Source organism: Ochotona curzoniae, unplaced genomic scaffold, assembly GCF_017591425.1.
Source record: "Ochotona curzoniae isolate NIBS_2020 unplaced genomic scaffold, NIBS_Ocur_1.0 contig_3432, whole genome shotgun sequence".
Classification (NCBI taxonomy): domain Eukaryota; kingdom Metazoa; phylum Chordata; class Mammalia; order Lagomorpha; family Ochotonidae; genus Ochotona; species Ochotona curzoniae.
Window position 1 is genome coordinate 12,550,494 of NW_024465859.1, and position 26,445 is coordinate 12,576,938.

Sequence of the window (26,445 nt, forward strand, 5' to 3'; positions counted from 1 at the left end):
AGCTAGCACACGATGCAAAATGGCTTGTACAATGCAGATACACTGTGCAACATGTCTTACTGTGCCTAGCTCTTGCACAGGGACAGCAGTAGGCGTAAGAGTGGGGTGGAGAAAGTTATGTGTCAGTCATCATTCTTGGCACTCCACAGAATGAAATTTAATCTTAAAAAAAAAGACTGCAGAAGGCCTAGCCTGCACATTAGGTGCAGCCTGTGGATCAGGGAAAGCAAGCTCTGTGAGAAGCCACAGAGCGAGATGAGTGCTTTGGGGCTGCTGGAGATTGGGGGATGGAAGCGTTTTCATTCTGATGATTCCTAAAATGTTCCTTGGAGCAGTCAGTGGTTCCTTGACAGTGTGTACATGGTTCTCTCCTCCGTCTCCCAGTTTGTTAAAAATTGAGTTTTTCTATAGCACCTAGAGATTCTCTCAGGTAGAAGTCAGGCATCTGTATTTTTATAATCAACCTTATGTGAACTCTGGTAGAATTGAGCTTGAGGCCCTCTGCCTTAGAAATTGATAGAATGGTAATGGAAATCATAAATGAAAATAGTCTAGGAAGAGTGTTTATAACTTTGTTAAAAATGCTTTTGAGTATATCTGAATGGTGTAGCTCTTTACATAGTAAGGGGCTTATGAGGTTACATAGAAAAACGGCATGCAGATTCAGAGGTTTTCCTAGTCCCAGTTTAATGACTTCTGCTTTCAGAAACTCATTTGGAAAATCTTTATTGAAGGAGTTTTAACAGTTACTCAGTCCCCATCCCTTGGCCCTGGACAGACACCATGAACATCTTGCCTGTGTTTGGACATTGGGAGGGGGGAAGGTACTGTATTCCAAGATAAGCAGATTTGAGTCCTGGCTGCTCCAGCTCTGGTCCAGCTTGCCTGTTGATGTACCCTGAAGGAGGCAGACAGATGATGGCTGAGATGTTTGCCATCCACATGCCATCCGGATGAAATTCCAGGCTCCTTGCTTCAGCCTGATCCATCCCCAGCTGTTGCATCCTTTTTGGGTGTGAACCAACAGATGGAAGATGTTTCTCTCTCTCTCTTTCTCTCTCTCTCTTCTCTCTCTCTGCGTCTTTCCGTCACTCTGCCTTTCAAATAAGCAACAGATGTCTTTAAGAAGAAGGAACTAAAAGAAAGGAGAAAGACCACAGATGCCTACAGGAAATGCATTAAAAAGGAAGCTGGCATCTTTTTGTTTTTTAAAGATTTATTTTGTTTTTATTGGAAAGTCAGATATACAGAGCTGAGGAAAGACAATGAGGAAGATCTTCTGTCCGCTGATTCACTCCCCAAGTGGTCATAACAGCTGGAGTTGACTCCGAGCTTGCAGCTAGAGTCCTATTACAACTCACTGACTGTATTTATTTAACATCAGTAACAAGTGGTTTATGATTACGTCATAGGAACCTCATGGACTTTTCTATTTACGTCATTTTCAGTTCAGCCTATTATTTCTCAGGGACAGTTTGAAAGCTAATACTAGTTGATACCTTACTATTTTAATTAATGTATCACTTAATTATATTCCTACAACCTACTTTGAAAGGGCAGCAATATAAATTCTTCAAAGTTAACTGCCCAAAGTGGGTTGGAAAACTACTTACAGATGCTGTGCGCGTTATAAATAACACATCTGGCCAAGGGCTCTTCCCCGTTTCCTTGAGGATGGCTTCACATATACTATTTCCTTGTCAACTTAAACATTTCCTGTGCACACTGTTCAAACACGTTTACTGTTCACTTCCTCCAGCAGACTATAAACATTTTAAGGATAAAGCCTACAACGATTCTAGGATTGTAAAGTCAGAAGCTATGTGTGACTCAGTAGGCCTTGTGACAGAATACCGAGAACCAGTTCTGTTCTGTAGGTCAACTGCTTTCCAGGTAGGCTCCCGTGTGCCTGGCACTTAGATGGTGCTTCTTCCTTCATTCAAGTAACACCAGCCACGTGGAGAATGATAGTATCTACCTACTCAATCAACAGTTCAAGGAATGAAACAGGTTAGAGAGTGTCAGGAATACACAGGGACAAATTACAGACACTGTGTTAGTTCACTACTATTCTAGTTAAATGGCTTTGGGAGACCCTGACTTTAATATTTCTGGCCAATTAAAGGCAAATAATGCCAGCTTTACCAGGTTGTGAAGAGAAATGAATAAAACATTCCAGAAGTTCTAAGCAAATGGCTCTTGTCAAAGGTGCTAAAAATGCTGCCAGCAGACACCTCTATCATGAAGCAAGTCCTGATAATGTTTCTCACGATTTCCTAGAGAGAAAGAGCTTCATAAATGTACTTATTTTTTCACAGTCTACCATAGTTGAAATAGTTTCTTGGCTTTAACACCCTTCTCTGAGGTCTTCCTGCTAATAGCAGAGCTGGTGAATATGTTGTTCAAGGCAAGAGGAAATTAAGACCAACAGTGAAGTGAAGGTTGTTAATTGACTGTCCTGGAGATGGGGGAGAGCGCCTGGGTTGTTCCATGAGTGCCATGTGACCATGCAGGTCTCAGTACGGGAAGGGAGCAAGGGAGGAGGGAGTGTTGAGATACACGATGGTGCAGACTGGAGCAGCCATTGCTGAAGATGAAGAGCTGTGAGCCTTTACAAGTCAGAAATGGCAAAGAAGCAGATTCTGTCCTGCAGCCTTGAGAGGAGAATACAGCCCCTGCTAACGCTGTGACTTCAGCCTAGGAAATCCATTTTGGACTTCTGACTCCAGTAAGATAAAGAATGTGTGTTTGTGACAGCAGCACTAAAAAAGCAGTTTGGTTTGTCTTGGGATACAGTTAGTTCCCTGGCCTTTCAGGTTGGTTGGTCATGTGTTTGCTCTCCGACGTGGGATGCAGACATTCCTGGTAGTGACTTAGGGGACTGCATCATAAACACCTGAACCTGTCTTTTTTCTGTAGGCTTGCTAATCTGATGGGTTACGGTCTCTGTTTCTCTATAATAATAGCTTGCCTTATCCTAATGCTGAGTCAGGCCTTTAAAAATTATGTTAGGGCCCAACACGGTAGCCTAGTGGCTGAAGTCCTTACCTTGAACGCACCAGGATCCTATATGGGCGCTAGTTCTAATCCCGGTGCCCCTGCTTGCCATCCAGCTCCCCTCTTGTGGCCTGGGATAGCAGTAGAGGATGGGCCAAAGCCTTGGAACCCTGCACCCGTGTGGGGGACCTGGAGGAAGTTCCTGCCTCCTGGCTTTGGATCGGCATAGCTCTGGCGGTTAAGGCCACTTGGGGTGTGAATCATTGGATGGAAGATCTTCCTCTCTCTCTGTGTGTGTTTCTGACTTTGCAATAAAAATAAATAAATCTTTTAAAAAATTATGTTAAAGACATTTTTCACTTGGAAGTCAGAGTTGGAGTGGGGGAGAGATCTTCCATCCTCTGTTTGACTCCCCTGACTCCCCAAATGTCTGCAGGGTCAGAGCTGAGCTGGTCTGAAGCTGGGAGCCATGAACTTCTTCCAGGCTTCCCAAATGAGTGCAGGGGCTCAGTGCCTTAGGCTGTCCTCTGCTATTTTCCCAGACCATGAACAAGGAATCAGATTGAAAGTGGAACAGCTAGGACACAAACTGATGCCCATATAGCTTTCAGGCGCTGCAGGCTGCTAAGTGACTGCACTGGCCCATGGCCTTCTTTGTTCCATTATTTTTCAGTTCAGGTCAGGTGCTCACAATCATTTTTACAACGCATTTGCAAATTCCATGTATAGGTTGACTGGCCTGGCATACGGCTGTTGTGGTAAATAACACACAGGGTTGATTTTTTCACAGACTGTGGTCTAGACATTTGCTTGAAGAATGAAGTGTGAGTTGGCAATCCATGATTTATGCTATGGCAATCTGTGATCAAATTGGAAGACTAGTATACTGATCCTTTTTTAAAAGACTTTCTTTTGAACATAGTAGCAAAGATGGGAGAAACTGTCTAGAGAAAGAAGTCTTGGATATGCTGGCTCACTCACTAAATGGGTGCCACATCCTTGGATGGGGCAGGCTAAAGCAGAAGCGCAGATCTCCAGCCAGGTCTCCCCACGAGTGGTGGGAACCCACATACTTGCGCCATCTTCCATTGCTTTCTCAGGCACACGAGCAGGGAGCTGGATAAGAAGTGGAGCAGCCTGGACTTGAACCAGTGCTTTGATACGTGTTGCTGCTATTGCAGCTAGGGGCTTAGTCCACTGTAGCACAACGCTGGCCCTATTATAATTCTTTAGTGTTTCTAGATTAAGTAATGACTAAGTAAAATGTATCATCATCTAAGCAAAGCATAATAGGAAGTGGTTAATTGAGATCTTAGTAGAGAGAGAGAGACTAAGGAAATTTGTATTGTTCGAAAAAGAACTTTGTACATGAGTGCTTTGCTTTAAAGCATTCATTCTCTCTGTGAAAGTGGGACACTAGAAACAGTCACCAAATACTAAGCACCTACTGTTTGCCCAGAGTTCTTTTAGTTGTTCATATGCCTTATTTTTTTTTCATCTCAAGAACATTGCAAGTGTTAGTCATTTTATGAAAGAGCGGAAATAAAAATGAGGAGAGGTTTAACAGTTTGCTCAAGCTTGGTAAGTTGGTGGATGATTACTTTGGAACTGTGCACATGATACTGTCTAGTGGAGGGAAGGAGGGTCTTTCCTCTCTGATCTGTCTTTTGCCAAATGAGGGAACGTCTTGAGATTGCCATAGGAAAATTTTCTCATGTTATGTTGACCAGAGTGAAATTAAGTCATGCATGTTTTCTGAAGTCATGCATTTAGTTGGTATGGCAAATTGACTTTAATTTATCAAGGGGCTCAGTGACAGTCACTAAGCTTAAACACATGCCCCAAAGGGAATCTGCAGCCTAACACCAGTGGGCATGTGTGAGCATGTGTGAGCAAGAAGGAAGTTGGGCACATGTGTGTAGTCTTTTTTTTTTTTTTTTTTGCTAAACTATTAATGGAGTTGTAATTTCCTTTTGCCTTTGTTCTTAATGCTGCAAACAAAGTTGAGATTCATGTGGAGTTTAAATATTGTTTTATACCAAAAATGCCAGGATAACAAGCTGAAACCTCTCAGGTGTTTGATTGACTCAGAGGAAATAACATTGTACAGCTATCCTCCATGTGCAGCTAGCGTCCTTTGAAATGTGCCGTGGGAGTCCAGCATTGTGGTACCACAGGTTAAGCTGCTTCCTATAAGCCTGGTATGCTGTATCAGAGTGCCTGTTCAAGGCCTTTCTGCCCTGCTTCTGATGCAGCTCCCTGTTACTGCTCCCGAAAAGGTAGGCAAGCATGGCCTCTGCTACCCACATGCAAAACCCAGATGGATTTACAGTCTCCTGGCTTTGGGTTGGCGCAGCCCCAGTTATTGTGGCCATTTAGGGGGTTAACTGTCTAGTAAGTAGTTCTCTCTGTTTCTGGCACTCTAGCTTTTGAGTAAATAATTTTTTTTCAATGTGTTATGTTATATTAGATATAAGTGTGCAAAATAATCCACAGATTCTCTAGATAAAATGAAGTGCATGTTGCTTTTTTTTTTTTTTTGGTAGAGAATACCTTGTAACTAGCATTTACTCGGTACCAATCTGGTACCTAACAGTCTGAAACAAGAGAGCTGTATTTTAATGGAGCAGTTGGATATATTGGTAGAGGATGGTGGCTGCGTTCACATCAGAAACCAGAGCAAAGGCAGTGATTTGGGGGAAGTAGATCCCGCTGTGGCTGTGCGTTGCAGGCGCTTGCACATCCAGGTTCTTCGGACTGTTCCCCTCTCCCGGGGCATCCTCGTTTCTGCCTCTTTTATTCCTTCTGGTCCTTTGGATGAAGTGACTTTACTTACAGTTTGAAATCTTTCTCCCTAATTAAGTACTATCCTCCCAAAGGTCAGGGAAAATGTGTATTGGTTTTTTGAAAGAGAGGTGAGACAAAGAGAGATCTTTCATCTGCTATTTCTACTTTCTAAATGGCTGCAGCAGTAGCTGATCTAAGCCTGGAGCCTGGAGCCTGGAGCCTGGAACTACCTCCATGGCTTAGAAGATGCTGTCTACATCTTTTTACCCAGTTTTCCACCATTCTGTGCCTTTGTTCCTCCTCTTTCTATGCCCTTGTTGGTTTGTATTTACTGGAAGGAAGTTACTAAGATGTAGCTGATAAGAAACAGATTAGGGACATGTGTAATATCACTGGAGCTAAGTGCTTGTATCTCAATTTGGAGTATGTCCATTCAGTCTTTATGTACAAATTGAGTGGGTGGAAACTGGATGGTATACATACTGTTTTGTTTGTTAGCAAAATGCTGTTTCATAAAAGTGTTGTGTATTACTTCCTGTTGTGATCCATTGGCATTCTCAACCTGTTTTTACACAGTACCCCACCAACACAAGTATTTGAACAAAACTGACGTATGTTAACCACGCCTAACAATATAAATAAAACTTCCATAGCTGCCTTTGTTCACAGCTACAGCGTTAACACTGTTCTGTGTCCCAGTGCTGATTGTCACACGAACTGTACTTCTCTGTTTTTTTTATTGTATGCAGCCTGCAAATGGCAGAATTGTTTTATTTAAACAGCAGTTGAGAAGGTCCATTTTATTTAGCCCTGAATTGGAAAGAGAAGTGATCAAATAAGCAGGTTTTTTTTTTTTTTTTTTTTTTTTAGCTAGGGATGGGGAGCCACACTGAGAGCATAATTGATTTCATTTGGTCTGTTGGTACTTCTCGATTCTGTGTGCTGGCATTATCAGCCTGTAAATGGGCTAGAGCATGACGCATAAGCTGTGCCATACGTAAATTGCTAATTTTCCTTAATTACTTCAGTTGGCATAATGGAGCTTAGATCTGCTTCATATTAGCCACAGAAGAGTTTGTTCTACATTTGCATCTTGAGATTTGCTTGTGTTGATCTTATTTTTGATCCAGAGACCTTTAAGAATTCTCGTGGAAATCATCATTTAAAGCTTCCAGAGGGTTTTGTTCTTAGGCTAAAAGAAATACTTTAGAAGACAGTAGATGAGAATGGGCTTTATGCTCTGTGTTTGGAATTAAAGACAATAGTACCGTGCAGAAGAATTGAAGAGCAGTTTTGAAGAAACACAGGCTTTGAGAAGCTGCCATTGGCAGTGTGCGCCCATGGCCGCTATGGCAGCGTACTCTGCAAAAGTATTGTGTCAGTCTTCTGAAGCCTGGAAAGGCGAAGACAGGTCTAGATGATTTGTAGGCTGTACTTTAAAAATTAGGATGCCTCAACAAGAACGTCTAGCTATACTACTCCCGAGTTTTAAACAAGCCAATTAGATTTAACTTGCTAACTTTATGAAAAGGAGCAAACTACAAAAATAACTATAAAAGGACTAATTCTTACTGAATTTTGAGTATTTTTTTTTTTAGTTCTAATTAAAACACCGTGAAAATCCTTGGTTGTTCCCAGTTCATGTAAGGAAGAGGCTATTTGAAAGTGGTCTTGGTCTGACAGGAGAACGAAGGAGTAGCTGCTCGCAGGAAAGAAGAGAGAAGCTGTAACTGACATCTGAGTGCATTGAAGTCATGTTAGGTGTAGGTCAGGGTTGCATTCCAGGGAGTCTAGAAAGGGCCCTGCCACCTTCATAGCTTTCACAGCAGCCACCAAAGGCAGGCCTTCGCTGTGCACAGCCCTGTCACTCAGAGCGATAGGATGACTGTACAATTCCTTCTCTGTTGGAGAAACACATTTGGGTAGGAGGCATACTGTTGTAATACTAAGAGCATATACCAGAATGATGTATCTATTGTTAATAGTAAATTAATGCTTATGTTTTGATGATTTCTCTTGACATTCAAATTTGAGGTAATATTGGTGAGAGCAATCCAAAGGTATTATACACATTCTCTAGAATAAGCCAGTGTTGTCAGTCATGAGCTGGTCTCAAAGGACAGCACTGCCCAGGTTATCTTTGGCTTTTGTCACCTTCATTTCTGAGTGAGGGCAATGATCTGCTTTGGATTTTTTTTTAAAGATTTATTTTATTTTCCTTGGAAAGTCAGGTAAACAGAGAGGAGGAGAGTCAGAGAGGAAAATCTTGCGTCCAATAATTCACTCCCAAGTGGCCACAATGACTGTAGCTGAGGCTGATCCAAAGCCAAGAACCAGGAGCCTCTTCAGGTCTTCCCTGCAGGTGCAGGGTCCCAAAACTTTGGGCCATCCTTGGCTGCTTTCCCAGGCGGCAAGCAGGGAGCTGGATGGGAAGCGGGGCTGCCAGGATTATAACTGGTGCCCATATGAGATCCCGGAACATTCAAGGCAGGGACTTTAGCCACTAGGCTACCACACCAGGCCCTGAAATTGTTTTTCTGCATTGTCATTATGCAGAAAAGCAATTCTAATTCATCCAGGAAGGGTGACTGTGTGAGGAATGATATGTATTCCTTTTATTTTTAAAATCTGAAAAATGTTGAGATTCTTGTGGTATTTTTGGGAAGTAACAGTACAAGTATGTGTTTCATTATGTAACCTTAATGTGAGGAATAATGGAAATATGAAGGTCCCTTAGGTGAAAGTGTATAATAGGAGATAGAATCATAAAATAAATGTCAATCATATCATGGCCACTAGAACCAAGGTGTAAAAATATGGATGAGAAACTGTATTGAAGGAGTTTAGTATTTGTCATAAAATAGAATCTGCATGTAGAATCACTGAGATTTTATTTTGCTGGGTGTGACTGGAACCTTCTTTAACATATAAATTCTTTAGGAGTTTATTATTTTGCATAATTCCAGATTTGGACTTTTTGATAAAAGGAGCAAATTGGAAGTTTTTGATGAGCGATGCCTTTTGAGAGGCTGACCTCTTACCATGGTACTACTTAGAAGATAGATTTATTTTTATAATGTAACGCCCGTTTGTCACTATGAGCTTGAAACAATAAATGCTGAAAGTTAAGCTGGTTATACCTTCTGTAGGCAAATAAATGTTTTTATTGTGTTCATCAAGCCATGTGAAAATGGAAAAGATAATAGCACAGCATAATTTGGAGATTTGAAGGCTCCTTTTTAAATTTTCAAATCATATGACAATGAGTATTAAGCTTTGAGTGCTTTCCAAGCTTATTGCAGTTATGTATAGCATTGGTATGGTTTGTGTTAGGAGACACAACACTAAAGTTATGGTGTTTGTGTTTGTGCGTGTCTTCTGCTTCTCTAGTTCACTTAAGCATTTGGTGTTCCAGTGTTTATAGGCAACAACTAGAGGTAAAGCATAAAACTTTACGTTACTTCATGATATAATGTGCTTGTTTCAATCCATTAGGGCTTGCTTACTTTAAAAAGAATACAAAGGCTTTTCAAAGCTGTATCCTAATTAAATTTTCAGCTGGAGTTAGCTTGGGAATGGAGTGAATCCTGTGGTGACAGTTGTAGAGCTAGGATTGGGATGACTTATGTGCCCCAATCTCTTCTAAAATAACTGTGTTATAGTTGTAAATTAGGATTTAGGAAACATGATTTGGGCTTCCAATGCATAATGTACCCAAAGTCTGCCTGTTCTCTTGTACATTTGAAATATTTATATAGGTAGTAAACGTGTTTCTTAAATCAAGAGTTGTCTATGCCAAAGGTATGGAGGGAGGGAATTATTAGGGTTTTTTATTAACTGCATGAGTTGACATGTCTATTTTACCGTGTTTGTAGAATAGGCAATAAACAGCTATTGGTTAATTGATGGTGCATGTTTGTAAAGAACACAGAGGGTAAGTGACACTTCCTAGTATAGTACCACCATGACAGTCACATCCCTTCATCAGTCAACTTACAGTGATCTCACTGATGAAGTGGGCATCCTGATTTGGAGTGTGGTTTAGGATCCATCATTGTTGGATCTGTAAGGGTAGGGGCATAATTCTTTTCTAGCCTTTTCAGAATTTGGTGCCCGTTGAAATAGCGGAAAAGAGGCAGATGGAGATCTTGGAGTCGCTGGTTACCGTGAATCGGAGAACATGCCTGGGAATTGTGGCCTTCCCCAGTGAAGCCACCAGAGCAACCCCAAGTGCAGACTCCGAGCTTCTCATCTGAAATAAAGAGCATGTGCTTGAAGCACAAAGTAAGATCTGAGTCACCACCTGCTGCTCAGTGAGCCCTGGTAATGGGAGCAGAGAGGTGGCCTTGCGCCTTGGAAATGCTGGCCTGGTGGCTCTGTGATGCCTAACTTATGGAAGAAGCAAGGGCAAAACACATGTTCCACTTAGGCAGGAACTTCTTCAGAACCAAGGAGCAGAGAATAGAGGTTTGTTTGCTTGCAGCCATGTGCCCCAGGGCTTTTGACGGGGCAGTGGACCAAAGCTTTCGTCCTAATCCATGTCCTTGAGAAGGTGGGCAGCACCTTTATCATGAAATCATAGCAACTTGCCACTGAAAATTATGACAAACTTGGGTTTCCCAAAGGGAATATTGGCACTTAATATTAGTACTAAAATGTGTTGCTTTTAACCCAAATACATTAATGCAAATAAAACACAACAAAAAGCCTTGTTCCGCCCTCTTCTGTGTTACAGATATAACTGTACTGTGCCTGTACTGTTGCTGTACTGTGCCTGTTTGATGGTCAGGAGAGACTACAGGGAATATGCATCATTAACATGGCATTTGATGGGTGTAACCTTTCTTCAAACTGTACTTGGTGTGTGGCCTGTACTTTGGGCAGTGTAACTGACAAATAAATATGTGTTCGCTTTGGTTGTCTAACGAAAGACTCATCAGGTTTTATTGAAAGACTTCTCTAGTTAGAGACCTGCCCTTTTTAGATCTGTTTAGTTGTGACATGCAGCAAAAGCTTAGATCTGCTATCAACTGGTTCACTCCCTTGTATACCCATAGCAGCCAAGGCTGGGCAAGGCCAAGTCCAGGAATCTGAAACTCAGCCTAGTTCTTCCCTTTGAGTGGCAGGTACACAAGTATTTGAGAAGAGGATGGCCCATAGGCCTCTGCACCCAGGTGGGAGATCCAGAAGGGCTACTGGCTCTGTAGCCTTCTGGGAAGTGAACCAGTGGGCGGAAGATCTTTCTTGCCCATCTGTCTCTCTATAACTCTTAAAATGGAATGAAATAAAATGTAAATTTTTAAATAAAACATTGATAATAATTGTCTTTATACTATATACTGTTTACTGTATACTTAGTTTGCCGGTCAGGAGTCTGAGAATTTAGAGTATCTTCTTACTCAGAATTTTATTGTAATGTAGTTGAACAAATATTGATGCCTCAGTGGGTGCATTCTTCTGTATGGCTGATCTTTCCCATTTTTTTATTTCAGTTGATCCTATCAAGATACTAATGCCATCACTGTCTCCTACAATGGAAGAAGGAAACATTGTAAAATGGCTGAAAAAGGAAGGTGAGCAAGTATATTAATGTTGTCTTGTATGATTTACTGTTATTTAATTATTTTAATTTTTTCCTAATCAGTTATGTTATATGATGCATAGAAGAATCAGATATGTGTCCCTTTGTTATTTAATGTAAGCTATATAAAAATAAATTTCCAAGATGCAGAGGAGGTTTTCTGGGTTCAGTGTATAATCATTTTTTTCAAGATTTGCTTACTTACTTGAAAGTCAGAATTACAGAGGGAGAGACCCAGAGTGGTCAGTCTTCTTACTGCTGGTTCACTCCCCAAGTGGTCATAACAGCCAGGGTTGACCAGGCCAGAGCCAGGAGCTTCTTGTAGGATTCTCATGTGGGTGACAAGTGCCTAAGTTCCTGAGCCATCTGCCACTGTTTTTTTCAGACTCAGAAGAGAGCTGTACCCAAAGTGGAGCAGCTGGAACATGAAGCAGCAGCCCAGACTCAAATTTACTTTCATATGGGATACTGGTGCTTACAGGCAGAGGATCAGCTAGTTGACACATAACCCTGGACTGTAAGCAGCAACTCTGCTGCTAAGTCCCTGTTAGTGTTACATTGGAGGAAATAAGAAAGAATATACATACGGGACCATCAATGCTGGCACTTTTTATAATAACAGAAGGTGATAACACACTCAACGCTGGCCAGTATATGATTTTTTTCATTGAAGAGTATTATTTTTTGCTGCCATGGAGTGACCTTCAATGATAAAAGCAGATTAGAGGAACTATTAGTATGATGGGGTAGGCTAGTCTCTTGCCTGTGGCACCAACATGTCATGAGAATATCAGTTCATGTCCTGCTTGCTCCACTTCCCACCCAGCTCCCTGCTTATGGCCTGGGAAAGCTCAAGTCCTTGGACTCCTGCACCCATGTGGCAGACCTTGAAGAAACTCGAGGTTCTTGGCCATTCAGCCATTGCAGCCATTTGGGAATTGGAAGGATAGAAGATCGATCTATCAATCTCTCTTTCTCTCTTTCTTTCTTTCTTTCTTTCTTTCTTTCTTTCTTTCTTTCTTTCTTTCTTTCTTTCTTTCTTTCTTTCTTTCTCTCTCTCTCTCTTTCTTTCTTTTCTCTTTCTCTTTCTTCTCTGTATTACTGCCTTTCACATAAAAATAAACCTTGAAAAAATTAAGATTTTGAAAAGAGTAGGGAGAAGTGAGGACAGATATGTAGTATTCTTCAAGTCAGTACTTATACTTAATTTTAAAAGATAAAGCAAAAAAATTTAATGCAACAATGAAAGTATTGATGGAGTACTACAACCTTGTGGTAGAAATGAATAAACACAGAGTTTTCTGACTTTATCTTGTTTTACCTCTTTAGAACTGCATATATAATTGCCATAATTAAAAAGCAAAATTATACCGTGGAAAATATCTGAAAATTGAAGCAAGATGAAACAGGTGAATGTAACTGTAGAGATGCTGTATAATCATACAGGGAGGGACTATGTCAGATGTTAGCAAATTTGACTATATCTTTAATAGGTTTGTATCTGAAGGACAAAGCATCTCCCAGAAGCAATCCTAAATTGTTATAGTGGCTAAAATACCATGTTTGTGTTGATATTGCTGTTCTGAGGGCTTTGTGCATAGTTTATAAGATAAAGTAATAAATGGTAATGATATTATTGAAAATTCAGACTTGGTGAGGTCTAAAGAAAGACAAATAAAAGTTAGCTTGGATGGCAGATTTTCTCTTTACTCCGACTTAACCAGGAAACAATGGCCACCGCAGTAGTAGTGAGTACTCCTAGGATCCTGACTGTATTCTCTAAATGCTAATTCATGTTGAAGTAATTAAGAGTTTTCCTTGTCTGAGGCTGGGAATGGACACATTAACTTGCAACTTCTTATCAGTTGTGAATGTAGGGAAGCTGTTGAAAACTCATGGGGAGCCGGGGTAAGTGGCATTAAGATGCTTCCTGTGGGCCCAGTGCAGTGGCCTAGCGGCTAAAGTCCTCACCTTGAATGTGCCTAGATCCCATATGGGTGCCAGTTCTAATCCCGGCAGCTCTGCTTCCCATCCTGCCCCCTGCTTGTGACCTGGAAAAGCAGTCGAGGTCGGCCCAAGGCTGGGTATCCCATACCCTCATGGGAGACCTGGAGGAAGTTCCTGGCCCTTGGCTTCGGTTCAGTGCAGCATTGGCCATTGTGATCACTTGGGGAGTGAATTATCAGGCGGAAGATCTTCGTCTCTCTCTCTCTCTCTCCTCTTCTGTGTATATCTGACTTTGCAATAAAAACAAATAAATCTCAAAAAAAAAAAATGAAAACATGCTGCCTTGATGCCTGCATCCCTTATTGGAGCACCAGATCCCATTGCAGCAACTCCACTTCCAGTCCAGCTCCCTGCTGATGCACTTTGGAAACAAATGGAAGTTAATCCAGGTGTTTTATCCTCTGCCACCCGTGTGAAAATCCAGGTGGAGTTCTGGGGTTCTTGGTTTTCCCCAGCCTCAGACCCAGGCCCAGCCATTGCAGCCATCTGGGCAGTGAGCCAGCAGATGGAAAGTCTCTCTCTTTCTCTCCCTCTCTTTCTGTAACTCTGCCTTTCAATAAATAAATGAATCTAGAGGGAAAAAAGAATTAAAACAAAACAAAAAACTTTCAAATCTCGGGGTTTTTAAAGGACTCAGGAGCCAAAGATGGGGCTGTTTGAGGGTCTGGAAGGGTGATAACTACAGCAGGTTGTTTAAGGAGGGAGGATAGTAGAGAAAGAGGAAAGGGGTCAGGAATTAGGTTCAGATTTATACATGGCTGTTTTTAAGATGCTTATTAAACATTTGAAGGGACAAGTTCAGTGGACAGTCGGTTACAGGAGTTGAGGATTAGGAGTGAAGTCTGGTTTAGAGATGGGGAATCTGGGAGTCATCAGCCTGCACACAGAATTATGGCCATAAGATCTGTTTGACTTCAGGCCTGTGGAGTCAGAGGGCCTGCTGCCTTGAGAATCTGCTCTCATATATCCGTCTTTGTAAAGCTTTGAAGTGCAGATTTATAGTTCATACCCACATTCATGGGAAGCCACAGACAGAGGTCAATTGGACCTCGGCTGGCCATTTCCAGGTTCCTGGCAGAAGCCATTGTATGGGAGGACAGGGCGTCCAGTCTAAGCTGCATGGGATTCCCGCATGAGAAACCCTCTTACTGGAGACCATAATAGGAGCAGCGGTGTGGGAGCAAAGGTCCAAAGGCGTATCAAGCAACAGGACTGGACTGGCAGGAACTTGAGTTAATTGAAATGATTAGGTGCAAAAAATTGTTCAATGTGATTAAACACGTGAGAGAAAGAACTGGAAATCTAAGACAGACACTATTCAAAATGTTCAGGCAGACTTGAGAAATATAGCTAAAACATCTAGAAATAAAAAGAATATGTAAAATTGAAAAAACCAAACTACCCAAACTTGAGCATAGCCTCTGCTATCCTTCAAAATAGCTCTTCGTATCCAAAAATGTTCCATCTTTATAAATAATGTAATTTATTGGAAGCTTTTTTTGGACTTCCTTTCCCTAATGAATTATGCATAGGGCTTTGGCTGTCTCGTCTTCAGTTTGACAGGGTGTGGTGTCATTAAGCAATGGACTGCCTGTTAGGGATTATTTTACCGAGATATTACTTGACACTTTGCACGTTTGTAGGTGGACAGATAAGAGCTTTTCTTGGACCGCATTTATCTCTCAGTCTCCCAGCTCACTGGCGGTTTGATAATCAGACCGTCACAGCAGTTCCAATGTGGACGATGTGATCAAGAGCCAGGAAGCATGTGATCTCATCATCCTCCATACCTCTCACGACAGTGTCCTGCTTTCATGTGGGCCAAGTCAGGATGCATTCTAAGCCCTTCGAGTATTTTTCCCTGAAAGTTGTTCTGCTGCTGGCGAGGAGAATGATGTTTGCCAGCACGTTAAAGAATTGAGAGCAGTTCTTGGTTCTTAGTAAATAACTAGCTTTGGTTTTAGGCTCATCATCTTTTTGATTTAATTGTATTTGGTATAATTTGCTTCTTTTGATTAACATCTATATATTGTAAACATGGGTATGACTAAATATGCCTGGTGATTAGTATATTTTATAAGTAGGTTCAGTGATTCTTGTATTGAAAATGAATTTGTATTTTGACAGACAGTACTTTCTGTATGCCTTTTTCCCTTGTTAACTGTTTGCTTGTTTGTTTCATATTTATTAATGTCCAGATACTGTTATTTGAAATAGTAAAGTTGGAATTTTAAAATATTTTAACATTAAGAAGATTAAAATTTTTCATAAAGCAGTGTTGTATCCAATTATTAATTTAGTTTATGTTTCAGCAGAGGGTAGATACTGATATGATCATTTTGTGAGATAGCAGTTTGAACTTGTATAAAAAGTTTCTTGGAAATCTGAACCTGTAATTAATTACTAGGTTTACTAATTGATGTGTTTGTCGGGGGTGGTATTTCAAGAAAAGGAAATAAGGTGCAATGGGAAAGAACTGACCTAAAATGCATGATTTGGCATCTGGAGTTTACTTTTGGCTATAACTACCCTGAGAGTTTGGTGGAGTTGGATGAAATCTGAAGTATATCCTGCCTTTAGAATGGAATTCTATGATAGCTTGCTTCCATTTTATTTTTTAAGTCATAGAAACAGACAACAATATATGAATATCATGTACACTATTTCCAGCTTTGTTGAATAAATCAAAAATAATGTTACAATAAATACCTAATTTCATTCTAATGATGAGTTGCAAAAATATACTTCACAAAATTACTAAAGAAACCACTTTGAAAGCCTAGTTGACACTTGTAGTTTTAGAATATTCCAAAAGGTGAATTGAGCTTTTGCACATCTCTAACTGTAAGGTTTTTATTTGAATGTGCTTTAGATGTTTTCAGTTTTATCAAAGTGGATAATTTATTTTTTCACCAACTGGAAGGTCAAATCTGTTGAAACAATAAAGAAGGGAGAAGATACTCTAGTTCTTTTGTAAGAGAATATTGGAATGTGTAAAAACCTTGTTTTATTTCTTGAGATAGTTGGGCTTTTGTGCTGGCTGTGTAGCACCATGGGCAGGAGCAGGCTGAGTTAGATCTTACAGCCCATGGTTAGGGCTGCCTGGGCTGCTCTCCTTGGGCTCAATCCCCAGCTGTGGTCACTCTTGGTTAGTATTCCTTATGTCACATGACTAGGACTTTGGAAAATTTCAAGTAGTTTTATGTAAGTTTTAGATTATAGCTAACTAATGTTGTATAAAATTCACAAGCAGAACTCTTGAGGAAAGACTTTGGTTTACATTACTAATGGGAGCATGTGTGTGATTGTGGTGCTAAGGCAGAAAGCATCTGAAAAGAGTATTTCACAGATGCCTAACATTTGTCACTATACTATTTTTACAACAGTTTATTTAAACAGCTTTGTTTGTGTACCGTAACTTTGACCTGTTTCAGGTGCACCATTCAATGACTGCTGGTAAATGTACAGGGTTGTGTAATCATAGATGTACTAGGGCATTGTGTCACTCTGAAAAGATCATGGCTGCCTTATTATAATCACTTTCTTCTTTGATCTCTATGTTAGGCAACCCTGATCTCTTCTTTCTGTCTAAAGTACCTTTTCTGGGTCTTGTCTTAGAAAATGAATCATTTGTGATGTGTCTGTGGTGACTGGCTTCCCTCTTGGGCCTCAGTGAGGTTTACCTATGCTGCAGCATCAGCAGTTCATTACTGGGACACTGAATTGTATCCTAACATACGTTTCACTTCTATTGCTGATATTTGTATTATATCAATACCTTAATAGTGGTGAGTGCAATTACAGCTTATAGGATTCAGTACACAACTTGCGGTGGTTATGGAAATAGTCTGAGTTGAGCCCTCTGGCACAGTAACCACTGGGCAGATAATGTAAGAGCTAGAGGGGTGCATGGGAGGTGAGCTCTGCTCCTTTCTGACCGCTGCCCATGGCTTCTGCTTTTAGGATAGGACCTCCACTGCTCCAGCAGCCAAGCTGCCTCAGGTATTGGGCCGTACAGATATGACACTGTTGGGGGATGACATGGAAAAGGTTGACAACCACCACGCATCCCTTTTCTGTGTTCTCATTCTGCTGTAGGCACTGGTTGGCTCGGGAAACCATTCACTAACTGCTTGTACTTCTCTTAAGTCAGAGTAAGGACTATTTAAAACAGGTCTGTCTTATTTTGCCTTTCTCTTTACCATGATGTCTCCCACAGTATCTTTCACATATTGGCAGCTAGTAAATATCTGTTAAATAAACAATTGAGTTCTTTTTATCTCAAATCAAGATTGTCACTTAGTTGTAGGTATTTTTAAGGAGGTGGTTTTCTTCATCGTGCAGATAGTTCTCACTTACATTAAATTACAGATAAAAATTAGTTCTCCTTCACTGCTACCATACACATCTTTCAAGTTTAAGAACTTTATTGTTAATTTTTGGTGGAACAAGTTTATTTCCTTGAAGGCCCCATATTACGTTTAGCTAATGAAGTGAAGTTGTCACCTTTGGTTGTATTTGGCTAAGACTGTAGTAAATACCAAGACTTTGAAAACAGAAAGGGAAGTCTCTGTGTGCTCGCTCCAGTCCTCAGCCCTGGCAGCTGCCCATCGGGAGAAAGGAACAGGAACAGGACGATGATGCTGGCACCGGTGCTGGGGAGCGGCCCCCGGGCGGGCCTCTGCTCTGGCCCCTCCTGGGGCCCGCACTCTCGCTCCGGGCTCGCTCCACCTCCATCACTGACACCAGGACACTGCAGGGCTGCCATCTCCTGCAGAGAGCCAGCCATCAGATGGCAGCTGAGAAGCCACCTGTCACCTCACGCCGTCTATGAACCTCTTTCCTGGCTACTCAGTCCTGTCCACTACACTCTAAACTCTTCAAAGCCAGAACCACCTCCTCCTGTTGCTTTTATACCCAAGTTGTTCAGTACAGTGCTTTATACATGAGTGTTTGTTGAATGAATGATCCGCTTGAAATTACAGAATGAAAAGTGAGTTCTGATTCCTCCTGCTTGCTAGTAACCTACCTGATGTTTTGTTTGTATTTTTGCCTAAAGATATTGTTAAATGATGTGTGTGAAGTGTTAACCTAACACTTCAAGTTCTGTGATAGTCTTTTATATACACATTTGAATTCTTCCTGAGAGCCAGAGAGACCTAATGATTACTTGGTGAAGATCACCAATAAGGGTCAGAACTTGAAGTTAAGCTCATGTCAGAGTTAGTAGTGATCCCTGTGTCACGGCCCCGTCAGGCAGCCTGGTCTACAGTGCCACCTTGTTGAGCGTGGCTGAAACTCAGGAGTCTGGGATCTTTATAGCTCATCATTTAGTCTCAAAAGTTCCTTTTTCCATTTCCATTTTCTTTGATTTTATATTTATGTATTTGAGAAAGACAGAGACATGTAGAAACAGAGTTCCTATCCACTGCTTCACTCTCATGCCCACAGCAAACTGGGTTGAGTTGGGGCCAGGGCCAGAAGGTCAGAGTTCAGTCTGGGTCTTCCACAGAGATGATAGGGACCCAGCTGATGGAGCCATCACATCTGCCTCTCCGGTCATTAACAGGAAGCAGGAGTCAGGCCAGGAATTGCCCTCAACCGTCTGTTGTGGACATAATGCCTTACCTGCATGTCTAATTATTGATTAGACACTTAGTTTTATGATAAATTGCATATATTGCTTCCTTGTATAATACTACCATGCTTAGTGCAGTTATGGATAAAGTTTACTGCACAGCAATAGATTTTTTTTCTTGTATCGTGTGTCTCTACATGCTCATATAGTTAACATATGTCTATGTAATGTGAAAAGATGTAGCTATCGTTTTCAAAATAAAGGAAAATTGGCTGTCTACCTTTTGAAAAGTTAGAAACATGCTACAAATGAAACATTGGAACAAAAAACATAAAAGATAGTTTGATGTATTCCCTATCAGAAAATAAGAGTGTGTGAAACTGTCGATAAGTTTTTCTCCCCAGGCATTTTAACCTAAGAGTTACGAAGTGTATTGATCACTGGCCGGAGTGGGAGTGGGATGTGGAGTGCTGTGCCTGTGCCCCGTGGTAAAGAAGCTAGGTTAGGGAATAGAGGGAAACCTAACTTCGAAGAAATAATTTACAACAGCAGCATAATGTTTATAATTCTTTCCAAATTCTTTATGATTACTGCAGGAATTTAGAGAAATCATACAGGCTAACTTGCTCAGCTAGATTTGTAGGTGGCTTTTAAATGGTGGTTGGAATTTGAATATGGGTTAGAATAAATAACAAAAAAAGAAAAAATCATTTTGTTCTGCTGTGGCCAAAATTGATTTCCTAGGCATCTAGGAAGTATTAAATTGCTAGATTTTTTTTTTTTTTTAGTTCAAATGTTTCTCCCAAGGTATAACAGAAATATAGAAAGGTGTGATTTTTCTTGCTTTGGAAATGCAGTATGTTGTAATTACTGGAACATCTGTCATGTAAAGAAATGTGTAAGATTATGTAATGTAATATATAGCTTTCTTGGCATGACACATTCCTACTTATCACAGCAGCCTAATCACTCATCTCATCTCTCCTGGACAGTTGCCAGTTCCTCCAAAGAGTTCCACCAAGGGTTGGGTGTGTTGCTTTCTCTGTAGATCCTTGCCCTTTTATTTGATGGTCTCAGCTCCATCTTTTCGGGCTGAGATTAGATGCCATTTCATTCTGAAAAACTTCCTCTCATCTCCCAAAAGCTGAATTGGGCAATCTTTCAGGATGCTACCAAAGCATCCTGACTTTACCTCATGCTGCTGCGATTTCCAGTTTGTCACTGCATGTAAATACAGCTCCAGGTCAGAAATCTTGAGATGTTTTTGTTGTTTTCCACTTGTGTGCCTTTGGTGCCCAAGACATTCTTAGAAACTTTGTTGACTAGAAACATACCTTTGGGGTTAGGCATAGCACCTTTTAGGTAAGCAGTGAATATCACCCCAAAGAGAAGTTTTTGTTTGCTGAAACACCGTATGGGCAGCCCTGAACTGTTCCCACGGGAGATGTAGCATGTGACCTGGTGGTATCCAGGAGCTGTCAGGGCATGGTGACTGGCTTTGTGTTTCTGGTTTTCTTCATGCTCTCTTAGTGTGTTCACTTGTTAATACTGCTATTGCAGCTACTTTAGGGTGCATATGAGGAAGTGTGTATATGAGGGTCCATATTTTTCTATCCTTTGGTTTTTTATTCTGCTTTTGTGTTAGGTCAATCTCATTTAAACTCATCTGTCCAGGTTTTGTTTTTGTATTCATGTTGATATCCCTGCTTTTAACGGGTAATTTTAGTTTAGTTATATTTATTGTGATTACTAATACGTTTGGACTTATTTCTACTTTTTGTGCATTTCTCTTTGTATTTTGTGCATTTTTTTCTTAGTCTGCTTTCAATCAGATACTCAGTTTTGTTACTTTCTATCTTCCTCCATTCTTTTGAATGTTGTAGGTTATGTGAATATTTGTTTTTAAAGTTTTAAGTAAAATTTTTCTAATAAAGTCTAGTTATTCAGAAATTTTCTTTGAAGTAATTAAAGTTGTTGGCTTGCTTAGCATCTAAATATTTCCTTTATGTATCTTACTGCTTCATAGATTTTGAAATTTATACTTTGGTAAACCTTTGAGCATTGTCTTTCAAACGGTAAATGGTTGACATTTTATCAGTGTGTGAGACTTGTTTCTATATTGCGCTGTGTTCACTTTTCTGGATGTTCTACCCCCCTGTAAGAGCTCTGAGTGTGTCAGTAGGTAAATTTCATAGCCTTTGTGTGTCTGAGAACACCCAAAAGCTCCGTGATGCTCTGGCTGCCTGTAAGACTGTAACAGTTGTTTGTCACGAGCCTTTTGGAGATGTTGCTTGATTGTCTTCTGACCTCTGCTGCAGCTGCTGACAAGTGTGCTCTCAGTCTGTCATTCCAGTGAGGTAATTTGTTTTTTTCCCCTCTGTTAGCTTTGAAAATTATGCTTTTATGACTTGATGTTACATAATTTCTCCACAGTGTCTCGTGTGAATTCATATTTCTATAACCTATATACTTTTTTCTTGCTTGATTTTTTTTGTTTAAGTGTGACTTGCACAAAGTGTAAGCGCAGTTGATTTTCATGTACACGTATGTGTCAGTGAGCTGTCAGCACCTGGGTGAAGCCACAGGCTTTCCTGGTTAGCTCTCGTGCTGTCTCTCCTCTGGGATGTGCTCAACAACTGCCTCCTCCTCATACATTGCTTCTCCACCCAGTCCCCCCAGTGCCATCTCTTGGAATTCCATGAGACAAACACTGCGACCTCAGTGTGTGTCACCGACTGCTTCCCCTGTGTTTTCTTCTGTCTTGCATGTTAAGGTTTAGGTAGGTCTTAGGGCTTGCAGTTTGCTGGTTCCCTTTGTGACTGTGTCCAATCTGGAGTATGTCCAATTGGTTGTTGTTTTTTATTACATTGCCTTAAATTTTTCACTTCCAAGTTTTCTAATCAATGTTTTCTTTTCCACCTAATACAAATTTAATTCATTTCTATCCATTTTAAATTTTTTATTAATAACTGTTTCACCTTAATTCTTAGATTTTTGAACATCCTCAAAACATTTTACAATCTCTAGCAGATTACTGCAAGTGAATTTCTTTTTAAATCAATTTCTACTCAAGTTATGGATTTTGTGACTTGCTTTCTTAGCATTAGATTTCTTTATATGTTTCAGGGTTTTGTTTTGCAATTTACTTTGCAGCAGAACGTTTTAGTTTGGTTTTGTCTCAGTGGCTTCCCTTCTCTCCAACCCAATCTCTCCAAGGTTTTCCTGTTGATTACTGAGGGTGTTAATAAGTACATTCTTGGAGCCAACCAGTGGCTTGCTCTGTACCTGGCATCGCAACCGTGTTTTTGTCCCTACTGCGCCATACTTACAGTTTCTGCTTAAAGCCTGAGTTTCAGTCAACATGATGAACCATTTTCTCAACATGATAGTGTGGGTAGAGAAGCGCCAACTTTGCCTTACTTTCCAGGACTGTATCTGATTTGAATCAACCAGTTTCTGGCGGGCTGTTTTGAGTTCCATTATCCTGGCTCCCAAAAGGAAGCCACTGAGTATCTTCTCCCCTCCTTAGCCCAAATGTATTTCTAGACCTAGAAACCAGCAGGTCTGTAGCTTCAGGTTTTGCTTAACATTTTTGAGTTTCCGTATTTTTTTGTTGCATAGAACTTGTTGTTTCTTAGCTGACTTTTATTTATGCTTCACATGCTTAATTCATTTGTGCTGTGTGGTGCCAACAGGATTTCTAAACTTGCCGTAAGATGTTAGCCTAGCAGTGCTAATAATTGTTAAACTTCTTTTCATGGAATAACGGTCTGAGTGTATTGAAGAGAGAGGGAAATGTGAGGTTTCCGGTTGATTTGTTCTCAGGAACATGTGTTTGTTGCTATTGTTTATAAAGTTTGATTTCATTTTAATATTTACTTAGTAACCCTTGTAATATCTTTTGTTATTATAGCAAATATTTTTGTATTATAAACTTTCAAAAATACAACGGTTATACATGTGTACAAATATAGATGTACACACGCAGTACGAATTACATGTATAACTCCAGACTATTTCGATGTTTATTCATGCCTTACATGTTCATTCATCTTAATATTCATCTTATAAAAACCCACAGAAGCCAATACAGCCTTGTTTTGTAGGTGAAGCTGTGAGTGCGGGGGATGCATTATGTGAAATTGAGACTGACAAAGCTGTGGTTACCTTAGATGCAAGTGATGATGGCATCTTGGCCAAAATTGTGGTAAGTTTTTATTTTAATTGCTTTCAACACGATGATGATTTATTTAATGCTCCTTGAACTAAAGTTATGATATATTTTTTTACCTCTTTATAGTGCATTATTTACTACATAACACATTTTTAATTCAGATAATAAATGTTAAAGTCTAACAAATGGCTTCTTATTCTGTATTCTCTGAAGCTTCTATAAGGCGTCATATTTACAAATGGGCTGTTGGACCTTATGTGAGAATGAGTAAAACAAAAAACTGAAAACTGCTCTGATAAAAAAAGAAAAAACATGGCTACTTAGGGTCCTGTGGTATATTCAGTGATGGAGCCAAGTAGCATAGCTGTTTCTCAGCTTCTGGAACGTTTATTGTGTAGTGTGGAGTATTACCAGCTAAGACTGACCTATGGAGTCACAATGCTGCCTGACTGATACTGCTAAAATGTGGTCACTTACTAGTTGTGTTATAAATTCTTGTGTTAGCAAATTCTTTAACCTCTGAGCCTTTCTTTTCCTTATTAAGTGATGATGATGATGGTAGTACCTACACCATGGTGTAGTAGGCAACACTGTAAGTGTGTAGGTGTGGGTGTGTGTATTCCAAGACCTGTTATCCATCAAGACCCAATAAAGGTTGATATTCCCATTACTGGACTTGTTTCTCAGCTCCTTGGTCACCATTGGCCTCCTGGTCTTTAAGTGTGCTTATCTGATAATTCATGTTGGTTGGTTGAGCCAGGAGGAAAAGGAATCGTTTGTGCCTGTACAGTTTAATCAGGACAGGCAAGCGCCGTGTGTGTTAATGGCATCTTGCTGGTGAGCAGTTAGTTCTCAGCCACAAGCCCATGTCTTCCTTTGGGTATTATTTAGAGACTGTACTTGGATGATATACTTTATTTAGATATGGATCTGATAATGAATTTTTGTTTATATTTTTTTCTAGGAGATTTTAAAAAAATTATTTACTTGAAAGAGTTACAGAGAGAGAGAGAGAGAGAGAGAAAAACAGGAGAGAGAGGCCTTCCATCTGCTGGTTTATTCCCCAAATCGCAGCAACTACTAGGACTTGTCCAGGCTGAAGCCAAGAGACAGGAACTTTGTATGTGTCTATGTGTCTCCCACATGGGTACAGGGACCCAACCACTTAGACCATCTTCCACTGCTTTCCTAGTTGTATTAGTAGGGAGCAGGGATGGGAAGTGATGTAGCTGGGACTTGAACTGGTGACTATTTGGGGTGCTAGCAGTGCTGGTGCCGTCTTAATCCACTTTGACACCAGCCCACAGGAAATCTTTTTCTCCCTTTCCCCCTTTTAGGCCACGTAATGTTTTATTTTTGACATTCTGACTTTTCAGACTTCCTATACTAGTCATTTGTAACAGTAACAGGTTGAGAACACATTGGCGTAACTGAAGTTAACTTTCTGGAGAAAATGAGAATTAAAACCTAAAATGTTTATATCTTTATAACTGGGAAATTAGGACTAATCGTACTAAGAGTAGTTTCCTTAACTAATATATGCAGTGATTTAATAAAGAAAAATATTGCTTCAATTACCATAGTTAGGAAACTCAGCAACGTTTACTATTGGCAGACTGTGTTGTTGGCCCTAGTTTTTGACTGGTTAGTTATGAAAGTCTTTCAGCATTGATCATGTTTTCCAGTTAGTTGCATTTCAAATCGCTAACCCTGTCTGTGAGTCTTAGTGCCTGTTCATCTGGTATCAAGTGTCGGACAAAAGAGGGATAACAGCTGTGATTGCACAGCTCTTCCTGGCCAAAAAGCTATCATATGTCTATTTTAGGGCATTGTGACTATATTATTATTTCATGTGCTTTTTGGATACTATGAATAAGAGTGTATTCATGTCGCTATATCTGCAGTTTTTTCAGGAAAAGAAAAATGTAAAGTTGCATCACTAATTTGTGTGTCTTTGTAGCTTATTATTATTAAACTTTTTGGAAAGTCAGTGACAGAGATCTCCCCCAGTGCCTGCAGCAGTGAAGGCTGAGCCAGGAACTCAATCCAGGTGACCTGTGGATGGCAAGGATGCATGTGCCAGAGCTGTCATATGCTGTCTAGCTCACCAAGTGTGCATTCTCAGGAAGCTAGAATTGGGAGTGGAGCCAGGACTTAAAACACAAGAACTCTGATATGGGTTATGGCTGTCCCAAGCAGTGTCTTAAGTGCTAGCCAAATGTCTATCTCTAATGCCTTTCTAATTTCATCTTTCTACCACATTTCAACCCCCCACTGCCGCTACAATTAGCAAAGAGTTGCAACTTTACCTTTAGCATCTTTATCTTTCATTGGAAATAAGTTCCTATAAATACTTTTATAGGAATGCGTGCAAGATATTTTTACTTTAAGAATCTCAGGGGCAAGCATTGTCATGGATTGTATTAAGCCTCTGCCTGCAGTGCCAGATTCCCATATGGACACTGGTTCATGTCCTGGCTTCTTTTCTCATTTAGTTCCCGGTTAAGGAACTTGGGAAAGCAGCAGAGGTGGTCCCCTGCACCCATGTGGGAAACTCAGATGAAGCCTCTGGGTTCTGACTTTGTCTCGGCCCAGTTCTCGCCACTACAGCCATTGGGAGAGTAAGTCATCATATGAAAGATTGATATTTCTCTAATTCTGCCTTTCAAATAAATCTTAAAGAAATGACGGAGCTGGGCCCAGCATGGTAGCCTACAACTAAAAGTCCTCACCTTGAATGCGCCAGGATCCCATATGGGCACTGGTTTTAATCCAGCAGCCATACTTCCCATCCAGCACCCTGCACCTGTGTGGGAGACCTAGAAAAGGCTCCTGGCTTCGAATCAGCTTTGCTCTGGCCATTGCGGCCACTTGGGGGTTGAATCAGCGTATAGAAGAACTTCCTCTCTGTCTCTCCTCTATCTATCTGACTTTCAATAAAAATGGAATAAACCTTTTTTAAAAATGACAAAATTATGTAATTGAGCCAAAGGAAACAATCAACAAAATAAAAAAGCAGCTAACAGAATGGGAGAAGATCTTTGTTCACTATACAAGAGACGAAGGGCTAATGTCCAGAATATACAAAGAACTCCAGAACATCAAAACAAACCAACCAGTCAAAAAATGGGCACAGGAAATGGGCAGACACTTTACAAAGGAACAAATTCAAATGGCTAACAGACGCATGAAAAAAATGCTCAAGCTCTCTGGCAATAAGGGAAATTAAAATAAAAACAACATTGAGATTCCACTTAACGCTAGCAAGAATTGCCCACATGCAGAAAACTACCAACAATACCTGCTGGTGAGGTTGCTGGG

General features: G+C 40.4%; 1 protein-coding gene across 2 annotated transcripts in view; it reads left to right on the forward strand.

The window, feature by feature from the left end:
- The window catches only part of PDHX (pyruvate dehydrogenase complex component X), a 57,193-nt gene that overhangs the window by 793 nt on the left and 29,955 nt on the right, over nt 1-26,445 (forward strand). For both annotated transcript variants that reach the window (XM_040980094.1, XM_040980095.1), the window contains exons 2-3: nt 11,277-11,357; nt 23,057-23,157. In XM_040980094.1, coding sequence (XP_040836028.1) covers nt 11,277-11,357; nt 23,057-23,157 — 182 coding nt within the window. The remainder of the gene's footprint in view (nt 1-11,276; nt 11,358-23,056; nt 23,158-26,445) is intronic.